This window comes from Rhagoletis pomonella, unplaced genomic scaffold, assembly GCF_013731165.1.
Source record: "Rhagoletis pomonella isolate Grant_MI unplaced genomic scaffold, Rhpom_1.0 Rhpom_scaffold_00002, whole genome shotgun sequence".
Classification (NCBI taxonomy): domain Eukaryota; kingdom Metazoa; phylum Arthropoda; class Insecta; order Diptera; family Tephritidae; genus Rhagoletis; species Rhagoletis pomonella.
This window is the reverse complement of record NW_023458556.1, coordinates 70,673,383-70,689,021: the sequence shown is the minus strand read 5'-3', so window position 1 is coordinate 70,689,021 and position 15,639 is coordinate 70,673,383. Positions and strand designations below refer to the sequence as shown.

General features: G+C 35.0%; 1 protein-coding gene across 3 annotated transcripts in view; it reads left to right on the top strand.

Moving 5' to 3' along the window:
* LOC118734033 (tyrosine-protein phosphatase 10D) overlaps positions 1-14,811 on the top strand; it is a 451,470-nt gene extending 436,659 nt beyond the window's left edge. For 2 of the 3 annotated variants that reach the window (XM_036463725.1, XM_036463724.1), the window contains one exon: positions 7,513-7,840. In XM_036463725.1, the coding sequence (XP_036319618.1) occupies positions 7,513-7,739 (227 nt within the window). In that variant the 3' untranslated portion in view covers positions 7,740-7,840. Of the gene's footprint in view, positions 1-7,512; positions 7,841-13,706 lie in introns of those variants that run through there. The other variant, XM_036463726.1, reaches the window with a different exon arrangement.
* Positions 14,812-15,639: the final 828 nt, after the last annotated feature.

Genomic DNA, 15,639 nt, shown 5'->3' with positions numbered 1-15,639 from the left:
CGCTTCTGCCGTTGGTTCTGCTGTTGTTTTGCTGACGGCGCGGTTCCCACCGATCGCCGCATTCCTTCTTGTTTGTATGTTAGGTGTTCTATTGCTGATGAAATTAGCTTGCCGTTTTGCTGATGGCGCGGTTCCCACCTGCATTCCTGTTTGTTTGTTAGGTGTTGTATTTCTGATGAAATTAGTGAATGCAGGTATGTGCAACAGGGTGTCGTTTTACACTTAGGAATTTTGTTGTCAAACCTAAGTTTTGTGCATGCGCCATGCTAACATACATACATATGTATGTACATAAATATGCATATACAAATCGATGGTCCTCTGCAATAACGACACATTTCAAAATTCAAAAAATAAAAAAATAACTCAGTGCGTGTAGTCCCTACGCGCGGAAGAAGTGAAACTTAATAGAGGAAATGTCAGAAAGAAAGAAATGTGCTGTATACATACACATGTACATATTTTCTATTATACAAAAAACATATTTATTACAAATTTTTTTAACGAATTTAATTTTTTATTTTTTATATCCAACTGCAAAGTTTAATTATTATTTGTGGCTGAGAAAACATCCAAATAACAAAACAATATTAACTAGTAGATTTGGTAACTAAACTAAGATATGAAATGCTTTGTTTCAATATTATTAACATTTCTGGAAAAAACCGCATCAATGGTAGCCGCTCCTTTGGTTGTTGGATCATTTCCACCTTTAACCATTTCCAGTGAAAATTTTTCTTTAAAAAATTTTGTCAGTTCATCAGATTTGGCCAGCGGAAAGTTGACGTTGAAATCTCCTGCGAGAATTACAGGTCAATCATAACAGTCTACTTATCTTTATCTTCATCTTTATCATTCATCTTCTTCGTCATCTTCGTCGTCATCTTCATCTTCATCCTCCTCTTCTTCTTCTTCTTCATCTTCATCTTCATCCTCATTTTCATCTTCATTTTCATGTTCATGTTCATCTTCATTTTCATTATAAGCTTTTATTTAACTTGGTCATCCCGCGCAAATCGCGGAAATTTCCAATCGACTGACTTCCCGACAACTTAGAGACTTGAAATTTTCAGCATAGTTCCAATCACGATGACAGAGCAATTTAAAATGTAAATGAATTCCCCATATGGTCCAGGGGTCTTGATTCAAAGGCGGTCAAAAAATAGTAAGATTTATGGCTAACAGAGCGTAATTTGCCAAAGAACGTAAAACCATATAAAATTGTTAAAGCAGCCGGCGCGCCGCTGCGGTAGTGTAGCAAAGCTATTCCTTGTCTAGATATGAACCACGTTGTAGGCATCATATCAAGAAGATACAATTAGAAGACTCCAGATGTCGCACAGTGGTTCGGATCGCAAATCTAGCTGGACGAAACTATTTAAACAAATACTCGTTGATGGATCTTTACACCACTTCTTACCTAGGGGATTTTTGAGTCGCTGATTAAGAATCTGAAGTCATTTATCAAAAATTCAAAATGCCGGATCCAATATGGCGGACGAAAATTAAAAAAAATCGGTAGATTTCTATGAAGCTGGGTATCTGGGGGTTTTCTGGGTCGCTGATTACATATCTAAAGTCATTTACCAAAAATTCAAAATGGCGGATCCAATATGGCGGACGAAAATTAAAAAAAATCGGTAGATTTCTATGTAACTGGGTATCTGGGGATTTTCTGGGTTGCTGATTACGAATCTAAAGTCATTTACTTAATTTATTTTATTTACTTTGGAACGAGCATTTTAATCAGATATTTCTTTCAATTTACTAATCACATAATCACGGACACCTTGTTGTCTTTTAGAAGTTTCAGCAACACCAAATGTCAAACAACTCACTTCTTAAGGTTTTATTTACCATGACTAAAATTTAAGATCACAGCAAGAAACACAAATAAATTTCAGAAAAAATTTTATAACAGCGCTTAAAGATTTGCATGCCTGTTGTATAATTTTTTAATTTCAGAAGGCAGAAAATTCGCGAGGTACTATTTTTTTTAACTCTTACATAACCAAAGGTTTTATAACTCCAAGTATTTTTCTGTTTTAACACACAACCCCTCCCCCTTCCCCCCCTCTCTCCCGTGGATCCGCCACTGATCTTATATTTATATTCAGATACATTCCTGTTAATAATTACTTTTGAATTTTGAGATTTGACATACCGTCACTAAAATGTAAATATCTAAGCCAATTGGTTAGACTTGGTTATCGAACTTACCCTCTGCATTTGCGAAGGTGTAAAGAATTATATGCAAGCGGTTTTATAACGGCCTTCGGCGGCCTTTACTTTTCCTACTCTTTAATTTATTTTTTTAATTAATCAAAACGACGATTTTTCAGAATAAATTTGCTTATACCAATGTGGACATAAATTGCGTTATGACCTCTGAATCTATAGCGGAATAAGTGTAATTTTTATACCCGAGCGCACTTGTGCACAAGGGTATTATAACTTTGTTCACATAACGGTTGTTTGTAACAGGCAAAACGAATCGAGATAGATATAGACAAATGTATACATAAATGATCAGAATGAAAAGAGAAATCGATTAAGCGGTGACTGTCTGTCCGTCCGTCCGTCCGTCCGTCCGTCCGTCCGTCCGTCCGTCTGTGCACACGATAACTCGAGTAAAAATTGAGATATCTTAACGAAACTTGGTACGTGGACTTATTTTGGGCATAGGACGGATGGTATTGAAAATGGGCGAAATCTGACAATAACCGCGCCTACCTCCCATATAACGGTAATTTTCAGAAATACGAAAAGTGCAATATTTTAGTAACTACTGAAGATAATTCACTCAAAATTGACATTTACAATGAGTTTTAGACGAAAAATAAGAATATTAAAAAATGTTGGCAAATGGGCGTAGCCACGCCTACTTATGGTTACATGTGTATATCTTGGTAACCGCTGCACCAATTTCTTCCAAACTTGGGACAGTTGTTGGTCCTGCTACAACATACCAAATGGCTGAAAATTTTTAAAATCGGACAATAACCACGCCCACATCCCATATAACGGTAATTTAGAAAAATACGAAATCCTCGATAAATCAGTAAATATTAAAGCTAATTTATTCAAAATTGATGGTTGCAACAATTTTTTACCAAGAAATACGCTTATGATACAATTTTGGAAAATGGGCGTGGCACCGCCCACTTATGATCACATATATGTATCTCGCTAACCGTTCTAGCAATTTGAACCAAACTCGGTATGGTTATTGTGCTTGCCACATAAAAGCAAAGCGGTGAAAATTATTGAAATCGGACTAAAATTACGATCGCTTTTCATATAACGGTATATTTCAGAAATGCTTGAAACTGCAATATTTCGAAATTTAAGGACGCTAATTTACTTAAAATTTATACACCCCGGCTTATCGTGTAGCGGTAGCTTTCGGAAAGGTGGAAAACATATATTTAATAATTGCGCCGGGTATTTAATGTTCGGCTCCGCCCGAACTTAGACTTTCTTACTTGTTTGTTTATAAAGTCAATTTGCAAGTATGCAAATATTTGTGAGTGCAATTAGCAATCTTTTAAGTTAAATTTCAGCTTTTAAAATAGAGTTCTCAAATAGGCGGCGTTGACTTACCTTTTTTTGTTTGTTTTCATATGTTAATGCTTTAATAAATGCAATTTCAATGTATTGTCAGGAATGTATTCCAAGGACCATTAAGTATTTTAAAAACAAAAAAATTTTGACTTTCGTCCAGCTAGATCTGCTATCCGAACCACTGTGTGTCGCCCCGCCAGAAGAAGTTAAATATTGCGCCTAAATATATGCCATGCGACAGCGGAAATGGACGACACGCCATTTCTTTAAATAAAATTAACTGCTGCTATATGTACATATGTATGTTTATACAAAACGTAAGCAAACAACATTTTGCTTGCCAAGTCTTCTGTTCTCTTTCACTGCAAGTTGAATTATTTTAATATCTATTGCAAAATTTTATACATAAAATAAAATAACACTTTTTAATATACAACGCTTATATAAATGGACTAAAAATTATAAAATAAAATAATGTAAAACAAATATTTTTTAAAAACAAGCTTTTATTTAACCTGTACAATCAAAGGAATAAAGTGAAGCAGTGTAACAAAAGATTTTTTAGCAAGAAAATTTTGTCAAAACTGCACTAAAATTAATAAAATAAAATAAGTTAAAGTCTCGTTAAAGTTACTAAAAGCCATTTAGTGAAAGGAGTTATTCAAACTCTAATGAAAATTACTAACAATTTGTACTAATTTACTTCGTTTTTAAAAAAGCTTGTCGGCGAATTCAGCGTACACGCATAATTGGTTAGGTATGTATGTATATGTTAGAGGTGGGTAACTCAACTCAGAGTTGAGTTATTGAGTTGATTCCTATAAGTGAATCGGTAACTCAGACTCCCTATCCAAAAAAAATGTAACTCAGTAACTCAGTTGATGCCGTAGGGCTCACATGAATCAATTGAATCATAGTGGCTCATATTTGTCCATATAACTCTCTCGCTTCGCCACAGTGTTTAGCATGGCAAAGTTTTGCATTTTGTTTTCGCACGAGGCGAATTTATACAAGGTGGTGGCAAGAATACAACAACAACAACCACATGTATTTTGTATTGCGGGTGTTATGTCAAATCTCACAAATTCTTATAATTTCGTTTTTTTTTTTAGTTTTTCTCGAAATATGTATGTATGTAAGATATATATCGATGTGCATATCAAATCAATTGCCTTTCCAACCATATCCACATTTTGAAATTCGGTACAATAGGCTTCGAAATATAAGCTTTTGAAAATATTGAAAATTCCACCTTTACCGTCCCCCTAGCACCGCCCTATTAATTTGCACACAAAAAAATTACACCTTTCAAATCAGTAGAAAGGAGCTGACCACGCCCACTTTAAAGTTTTGTTTTATCTCAACGGCCGCTATACCGCATCTATGCCTCAAAACGAGTCTACGATACGAATGAGTGTAACATACAAAGAGTCAAATGAGTTAGTTGAATGAGCTGACTCCTTAAAGTGAGTTGGAGTCATTGAGTCAACTCCTATAAATTTGCTGAGTTACCCACCCTTAGTATATGTATGTATCAGGCATTGGCAATGGTTGATCGTCAACTGTTCATACTCATTCAATACCGCTGCTTTGTATGACTGAGCAGCGGCGTTGGCTTAGTAGTATCGATACCTAAACGAAATTAGAGGATGACTGAACACGAGCGCATTGCGTGCTGTCTTGCAAATACAGCCACCACAAGTGAACGATGCTTATAACTGCTCGTACTGATATTGACTCCGACAAATCTGTACTCTGAATGATCGTGCACGAAACCAGCAAACGTGGCAGTTGAACGGCTCCGAAAACATGAGAGTCATCATTTGTTGCAGAAGTCGTTTGACTTGTTGCTGAAAATCATCTGACTTGTTGCTGAAAGCCATTTGACTTGTTGCTGAAAATCATCTGACTTGTTGCTCCTTTCATTTTCATCTTCATCTTTATTGAACTTTATTTATTTTAATACTCGAGATTTTATGACTCGATGCTAAATATTTGACGCAACCCTTTGCGGCAGAGAAATTTTGAATTCGATTTTCTAACATGTGGCAACTCCTTTCATGGAACTAAAGCTATGTTACACACCGGCAGGACGAGGCCTTTTATGTGACACCTCACTTTTGAAAATCGAACGAACGGTACATATTTTATGACTGGGTGTTAAATATTTAACGCAACCCTCTGCGGCAGAGAAATTTTGAATTCGATTTTCTAACGTGTGGCAACTCCTGTCATGGAACTAAAGCTACCGAACGAGCGATACAAATGTTATGACTTGTTGATGAATATTTAACGCAACCATCTCCGAACTCGTGTAAGAAGTTTCACTTCAAAAACTGTTTCCACTGTTAAGTGGCTTTTGTCTCTAAACCTTGTCTAATCCATTTCCATTCCTTACTTAAGTAAGCAGTAAGGATTGCTAAAGTAAGTACTAAAGATTAGACATTGATTCGATAAGGATTAGAGATATGAACCACTTAAGAGAAGTAAGAGTTTTTATTTTTTTTTTTAATTTTGAATTGTGTCGTCATTGCACAGGACCATTGAAATGTAAGTGCTAACAGCAATGTTAGTTGCTCCTTGTGACAACATAAATGACTTTACATACATAATTGCCTACATTATTTCTCCATGAACTGTACATACATATTTGTTTTTTTTTTAACATATATGTATACATAACTCTTGCTTTGCGATGTATTCCGTACGAATTAACAGCAGAGGGCGCTCTCAGCACTGAGCAGCGCTGTTATGTGGGCATGTATGTTAGATTCTATAGGAATTTTAAAGTCCTGCAGTTCCATTTTTAGGAAGTATTTAAACTGTTTTTTTTTTGCCTAAGACAATGAGAAGCCCACCCAGAACCTATAACCGAACTTTAAAAAAAAAACGGTACAGCCGATCTCGAGCTTTGCCAACAGAAAAAAAAACGGCTTTCAAAATATATATTAGTATAGATATGTACATATTTATATCTCCATACCAAGTTCCAGTACTCTTTACCAAATATTTCCTGAACTATGCAGTATGAAAAATTCCGTTTGTATGGGAGGTGGAGTAAGGATAACAAAATAAAAAGGCGAATAAATAATGTGTACAATTAAAAAATTATAAAAAAATTCAAAAACAAAAATGATTTTTAAGTATGCTCCGAAGTGAGGATTGAGTCTTGATACTAAATACTTACTTTTAGTACACAGTTCTGACTACTCGACTACCAGCTCCAACGCCAAACTGTCTTACTTTGTTTGCTCAGAGAACGTAAGCATTCACATTTCTTAGTTTTTCATATTGTATGTATTTATTCTACGATCTCTACATTGCACTTAATTCCCGATATAATTTCAAATTCAATGATTTCCTCTGTCTATACTTTTATATATCAAAATTAATAATTCTGAATTTAGGATAGAAACCAATAAAAAACGAAATAAAAAAGTTACGAAAATACTATGAAAGAAGAAAAATACTATGAAAGCAAAACATAAAACCCCGTATTTTTCACGGACCGTGTTTGTTTGTATACCCGTCGTTTCTCGCCAACGAAATATCTACTATTTGGGCGCATATTGTATTTATTCCCAAAAATACAATAAATGTTACAACGCTTTTACATTTTTTCCACATTTACATAAGTAAATATTAACAGTTTTTTAACATTTTTTGCGCCGCATATTGTGCAAATACATATTTATCTTAGTTATATACTTATGTTTTCGATAACTTTCAAGAAGCTAAGGAGGTGCTGGGTTATATTCTGTAACTAACAAACAAATCGAAAATTTCTTCTTTTTCACAACAACGAAACGCGGAACGCAAATCAAATGCTTACACTTCCTTCCATCCATAAATTTACTTTTAAATCACTCACATCCACGTGCAAAATCACCACACACAATTGCTTTCAATTAACTCCGCACTCCGATTGGAAATAACGACTATACACAGGGCAACAACCACAACTGAACGATAACGGCGATGTGATCACCACCATAGAGGCGCACGAATTGCACCCAGAAGAGGCTGAAGAAATAGATAATGAAAACGCCGCTATTATACACGATGATCAACAGCCTCTGACCGGATTCGGTGGCGCAGCACACAGCGCTTCAATGGCCTCATCATTCAGCACCGCCGCACATGTGTACTCCGAAACCATTTCTGTGGACAGATGACACTCGATTAGCCAGAACGATAACAACAACTCTGTGGTTATCGTTCTGGTGGATAACAAACCCAGTTCGATGATCTGTAAGGAAGGTGCCATCGACGTAATCAGCATCGGCGGCAATGTAGTGCACACAACTAATACGTTCGGGGGAGGTGGGAGCGCAGCGCACCATCACAATTCAATCGGCGGCAATAACTCGATGAATGGCCACCATACGCTTCAACACCGGCGCAAGTCACAGCTGATCACATTCAGCGCATCATCGTGTGATATTAAAAATAGTCTCAGTCACGAGATTATACTGGTCAATAGCAACACCAACAGCAATAAAAGCAGCAATAGTAATAGCAGTGGCGGTAATAGTGTGAATTCCACCGCCCATGGTGGGGCTACTGGCGGAAGTGGGCCACGCGGCAGCATTGTAGGAAGCATCAGCAATGGCAGTGGCGCTATTATAATAAATGGCAGCTGCGGTAGTAGCAGTGCTGGTGGCGGTAATGTACGTCTCAGTTTCGCCGAGGAAGATGTCATGATTGTAGCACATGCTGCTGCGGGCGATGGCTCAGCATCCGTTTCTGGTTCAGGTAGCGGTGGCTCCGGTTCAGGCAATGATGTTGACCTAGAGGATGATGTATTTCGACGCCGTTCACTTGATGTGGACGAAACAGAGGACGATGGCCTTTTTGACGATGTATATGGCACCCACATTGATGTGGCTCTTAATGCGAATGATGATAGCGGCGGCGGCAGCTACGAGGATTCGCACGCAATGCATAGTTCCCTGGCGGGTAGTAATCGCAATAGTTTAGAAAAGGATGATGATGACATCGATGCGGACGTGATCAGCACAGACGTCAGCTGTTATGATCAATTTCTGGGCAGCAGTTGTAACACACGTAATGACGAGGACGAAATTGCGACTCTGGTTGGTGAAGGCGATAACTATACGAAATTATGTATAACAGATGTGAAGGGTACAACCGCTTTAAATGGTGTTGGTAGTGGTGGTGTTGGTGAAAACGGTGGCATCATATACGCCAATCCGTTTATGGGTTTGTAGAATATCTAAATATGCTAATGCTTGTTGTTTACTAAAGTTTGTGTAGTGAATTATTTGGTATGTTTGTGCGTATTTAGTTAATTAATTTAATTGTTTATAAAACATTGACGCCTACAAATTGGTTACTACTTTTATTACACACAAATAACTACAATTCTTAAATCCGCTTCAATTTAACCGTTCTTATCTACAAAAAGTGAATTTCTCTCTTGAACTTTGCATGTTTTTAAAGTATTTCTATTTAAAAATATTTGCCAAATAAATGTGAAAATTGTGATTTTGAAGCTAAGGACTCTTCCCCTCTTTAATCAAAAGAATTCTTGAAGTTTAAGAGGAATGAACGCGATAGATAAAACTTCTAACTTTCAGTCTCCTCCAATACGTTTCCGGTTTACACGATTAAAGGCCTGTATGCAGCTCTCAAGAAAAGCAAAAACTCCATATAAAATGACGCACAAGAAATGGCTAAGAAATTTTCTTGAGTCAAATTTCCTTAAGGCAGTACGCAGTTCTTAAGAAATTTACTACGCTTTCTACTACGGTTTTCTAAAGTTTTTTGTGAAAAAAGAGCACAAGGCAACCCAGGCTTGCAACAGAAATATATGCCCGTTCCATTATTTCTTGAGGAAAGAGTGAGGCAACAGGCTGTGAAGTATCAAAAATGTCAAAATTCCTTGGACACACACACGAAATAATGGCAATTTTTTCTTGACCGTTTTCTTGAGAGCTGCATACAGGGTTTTAGTCAGAACTTACAGGAAGTCGTTTCTTTAGACCAGTGGTCGGCAGCAGGGTTGCCGTTGAGAATGTTCAGATAGTCGAAAAAGGGGTCATTGACGAAAAAAAGGTCACCATATTTCTTGTTTATATACACTAATAAAAGAAGTCTAAGGTCTTCACTCTACTATCATATGTTGTAGATAATAAACAGTGTTGCAAACATACACGGAAAAGGAGAAGTATTGCATTTTCTTTAAAAGTGTTAAGTGATGTTTTTCCTAACTAAATGAGGAAATATTTTTTAATAGCATGGTTTTGTTCTTCTTCTTCTTCTTTTTTGGCGTTGTAACCGCCTAAGCGATTTTGGCCGAGTTCAGCAAAGCACGCCGTCGTTTCTCCTCTGTGCCAACTGACGCCAATTGGAAACGCCAAGTGAAGCCAAGTCCTTCTCCACTTGATCTTTCAGATACTTTCAGAGCTGGAGCGTCGATGTCCCTTCGAACGACATGACCAAGCCATGGTTTTGTTAATATTTCTTAAATTATAAATAAAACATCAAACATTTCCATCATCACATCATCAAAATTTTCCAAAAGTCGGGTAAAAGGGAATTGGCGCTTTAAAATGGTCAAATTGTCCCTTTGGTCGCACAAAACTTCAACACTGGTACCGACCAGTGCTTTCTGAGCATACATATGTGTGTATTCTGAGCACATGTGTGTATTCGAATCAGGGATGAAAAATGGAAATTACAGATTGTACTATCATAAAATAAATGTACCTAAATGAGACAGATTGTACCTAAAAAAAGTTACATCATTCATATGTAGTTTTTTTATAAATTTTATTTAAAATATAAATACAAAAGATGGATGTACTTTAAACATGATGAGGTTTTTTTTTACTGAGACTATATCTATAGACTATAATCTAATGGGAATCGGAGAAGCGTTGTTTTTGTTTCATTTTGACTGCTGAAAAATATTGGCGAGAAAGACAAAAAACACACTTTGCGAAGTATACTTCTTTAACCAGTTTTTTATAAAACAACAGGAAAAGTCTGCTAATTTATCCGAGAAAATAAATAAACTTCGAAAGCATTTTAAATATATTTCCAGAAATCAAAAGGGAATATGGGTCAAATAGCTATAGCTCTCATCTAAAGAAAATATGAAATTTGAGGACATCCTAGACACTGAACTGTATGGACGAATAAAGGCTGGTTTTCATTATGTCATATTTTGACAACAAAATTTGTTGACATATTTTGACACTTTCCTTTATCCCTATGGGCCAAAAACTTACAAATAGCCGCTTTAGCAGCGCGTGTACACGCCTGAAGGCCTATTCTGAACTAAATCAATCAAAAGACCATTTTTTAGTCTCATTTGACAATTTATTAATAGAAAAAAATTACGAATTTGAGGATAGCTAAGTAAAGTGTTAATTTTTCGTAGTGGCTGCTCTAAATGCAATGTAAGATGTTTAAGATAATACATAATATGACTTTTTTAAATTCTTCCTTTTGACTATTCTTTAGAATTGTTTATTCTTCAAAGTGAAAGCGAAGCGGTAAAGGAAAAAAAATAAAAAAATAAAAATGCATCTGATCAAAAGATGATTGTACCTAGTGTACCTTTAAGTCATCAAACGTCGGAAAAAGGTACAACTGTACCTACTTTTTCATCCCTGATTCGAATAGCGGCAGCTGAAATCGAACTAAAAATCGAAAAAAGTTTACATAGAGCACTTTGTAAGTGGACTACTCATATGATATAAGTGGGCGGTGCCACCCCCATTTTCCAAACTTTTTTAGAAAACCCAATTTTTTGCTCAAGAGCGATTGTATATATCAATTTTGAATATATATTGATGAATTCCTTAGCCAACTGCTCTATAAATCTGAAAGTCCGGTACATACACAATATAAATTCAAGGCAGTATTTAAGAAAAGGCCCCTAACTTCGACAATTTTTATGCGATTGCAATAAATGAGCTATCAGTTTATTTAAAAATAGATTTAATTTTAGATAGCACTACATCTTTTGAAATTGTGGAAATTATCTATGGTCAAAATGTAAAAAATTAAGAGAAATATGGGTTTTTTTATTTTACCCGATGAAAAATCCCAACAAGCCACGTCCGACAATAGATTATTATATACCATTTAAAAGGCCTATATATCTTCTTCTGAGATCATATTCGATCTTTGAAATCCAATCAAAAATAGTCATTCAAATACTCATAAATCTACAAAATCCTATTTTCTGACCAAAATCCACAGGTCGCAACCTCTAAATAACCTTTAAAAAATGTATAAAAAGAGTCAATAATATTTCTCATAAAAGCGAATAAAATTAGGGGGTAGGGTCTTGAAATTCTCAAAAATAGCATTTGCGATGGGCACCCTAATGTACAGTGTACATTGAACACAAAAGTCGAAGCATCGAAAAAAATACATCGATATATATCGGAAGCATCGATGCTTCCGATGCATCGTTATTTTTTCTGCATCCCTACTAAGGAAATTGTTGTAACTATTAACTTGGATTAAATTAGCGTCCTCAGTTATTGAAATATAGGGAGTTTTCGTATTTCGGAATTTTACCATTATACGGGAACCGAGTGTAATTTTAGTCCGATTTGAATAATTTTCAACGAATTTCATTTTCGTACTAAAGTTATTAAGGGCAAAAAGTTTGGGAGAAATTGATAAATCGCTTGCCGAGATACACATTTGTGGTCATAAGTGTGTGGTGCCACGCCCATTATCCAAAAATTTATAATATTCTAATTTTATGCTAAGTCATCGATTTTAAGTGAATTAGCTCCAGCGGTTACTGATTTATCGCAGTTTTCGAGTTTCTGTAAATTACCGTTATATGACAAGTGCGCGTGGTTATTGCCCGATTTCGAAGATTTTCAACAGCTTTCTTAGCTAGACCCAAGGCTCGTACCGAGTTTGGTAAGAACTGGTGAAGCGACTACTGAGATACAGCATTTCATCACCCCGCCCAGTCACGCCCATTTTCCAAAAATTTCATAATAATATTATTTGTTACCACAATTCTACTTCACGTACTAATTTTCAACAATTTGCATCCAATATTTACTGAAATATCGTAGTTTTGCATTTTTTCGAAAATACCGCTATATGGGAAGTGGGCCTGGTTACAGTCCTATTTCACCTTTTTTCAATACCAACTTACCTTTGATAAAGAGCAACCTACATGCCAAATTTCGTTGAGATATCTCAATTTTTGCTCGAGTTATCGTGTAGGCTTAATCGATTTCTGAGCATTTATGTATACATTTGTCCATATCTATCTCGATTCGTTTTGGCGTTTACAAGCAACCGCACAAGTGCGCTCGGGTATAAAAATGTTAGTAAAGTTGTTAGTTTTTATGGAGCGCATTCATAGTCAAATTAAAGTCGACACTAAATTTAGATGCAGCTTTTTTACACAATTGGATATATGTATGTATGTCAAAAAAGCTGAAACTAACTTTAGAATCCACTTTATTTCGACTATATTTCTGCATGATGCCTTGAAATGGAGCGAAATAAAATATAAAATAAACACGTGCATAAAGATGGAAGTGGGTCATCTTTTCGCTTGACGCTGAAGCAAATATTCTTCTGTTATCTGTAATTAAGTGTGTATTTAAAATATTTCCATCGTCTATCGTCTTCCGTCTTCAAAAGAGTCACAACTCAAAATAATACGTTTGTCAGAAAATGCGGAAAACTATTTCTTAGCACATGATAAGCACATGGGCAAGGTCGACTTTACCTTAGTTTTTTTTTTTAACAAATTATAACAAAAATGTGCTCCAGCTTTTGCTGAAAGGTAAATAAAAGCTCTCTGTACATTTTTAGCGCATAATCTCAAAAATGCCAAATTTTGAGTTGTGACTTTTAATAACGGTGTGCGATATGTAAAATTATATAAGGATGTATTGTATACGAATATGTATATAGATGGCTATCATAGGCATCATATCATGTGCACAGTTATATCAGCACTTTTACTCTTCTTATAATTATAATACACTAAGAAAAATTCATTATCTTTTTTTCCATACTAATTAAATGTTCACTAAAAATTCCGGCATGAGCAGCATTTTCAACTTTTATGCAAACATGTAGTTTAAAATTTTTATATATCTTATTGCTACTCTACTTTTCAGATGATGAAGGTATCGCGGAGTCGGGAATGTAAAAAATATTAACTATAGTCAAATGTATGTAGTACTTAATACGTGTAAATTATGAGCTGAAGAAACGTATATTTACACATACATACGTATATAAGAAAGCAGCTTGACACTTTGGCAGCTGTAATTGTTGATAAGCATAACGACGATCGGATACTTCCCATTATATCTAATAGGAATAAGATTGAGTCGAAAGCTGAACACCAACTCAGAGTGAAGTGTAAGTTATATTCAAAAAAAAATGTAAAAAATAGAAGTGAACGTACGTACATATGCATAGATAATAGGAAGACAACAGAAATAGTACTCATAACAATAATAAGTACCATGGATATTAGGTAAACGAGTGGTAAATTAGTAAAAGAAGAGAATCTCGCCAACAAAAGAACAAATATTTTAAAAATATTTATACTTAAAAAACGCACTTAATTAAATTATTAATTAGTGAACGAGCAAAGTATGCCAATGGAAACTTTTTTACATAAAATGTATAATATAAAAATTAACGCTATACCTACATATTATAAATAACGAAGTCTGTAATTAACCAACAAATTATACGTGTAAGTGTGTGTGCATCAATGGCAAGAGCATTAACAAAAATAACTCTAAATTATTACTTTTTTCGTATCTATTGTGTTTTTAACTGACTTCGAAAAACTAGGAAGGTTTTTATACATATGTATGTATATAAGTATGTATGTACGTTTATTAGTTACCGCCACTCAACTACAGAATTCTGTAATTTCAAAGTATTTCGTGCTTATTTAGATCTATCTTTTGCAACCAGTCAGAGTAAAAAAAGAGAAAGAAAGAAATATGCATACCCATATGCATAAAAGCCTGATTATGGCAACTTAACTTAACTTAACGGAACGTACAACTTAGAGAATCAAAATGAAACAGATTTCGACGTGACATTAGTTTACGTTAAGTTTCGGCTGTTCAACTATAAGCAACATCCATTTAACAGCATTTTTGAGTGAGAGCCATAAGTTACGTAAAGTTACCATATCAGACCATAAGGGTGATAATTATATGAGTGCAATTCTGGGGAGCTGAGTTGATACTAGGAAAATCGATAAATGCATATGTGGCGAATTAAGAACTAAATATTTATATAGTTACAAACAATTTGCATACATACATACATACATACATGCATCCGCTTCGTTCAGAAATGCATCAAGCCAAACAAAGCATCTTGAACATCGTTAAAATGACAACATCCGTCTCTTTTATGACTAAACTATAATTGATGGAAATAAATTCCTCATTTGCACAACTAAGTTCGAATTCGGCCTTTAACCGGGATGGGGCATACTGGACATTTCCATCGATTATAGTTTAGAAATAAAAGAGACTGGTGTTGTCATTTTAACGATATTGCGCATGCGACGCCTTGATGCATTTCTGAAGACAGGGATCCGTTTACATACATACATATATACATACACATGTATATTCCATGAAATTGGGAAAGATACTATTGTTTTTGTAATATACATACATATAATGAAAAGTATGTAACTATAATTGTGAAGAAGTCAGCGAACAGAAACATGTGTAAAAAGCCAAGAACAAATTATTTTTATTATTTTGTTGGTATTCACTTTATTTTTTATCAAGTAATGATTTAGTGTTTTTTTTAAATTGTGTAGAATGTAAAGTATAAAATAAATATTTAAAAGATTTTTATAAAGTGTAAACAAATGGAAATAAAAATAGATATACTAAAAAACAAGCGTAACTGTTAGTTGTATTTTACATTTTTTTGGTAATGGTTTGTATTTGATTTCAATTTTTATTCAGCCTCATTGCGAGAGTCGTGTCGAATGCAAGTTGTTTTTCGAGAGTCGAATCATATCGAAAATTTCATGTCATTGCCTAAAATTTCGACTCGACT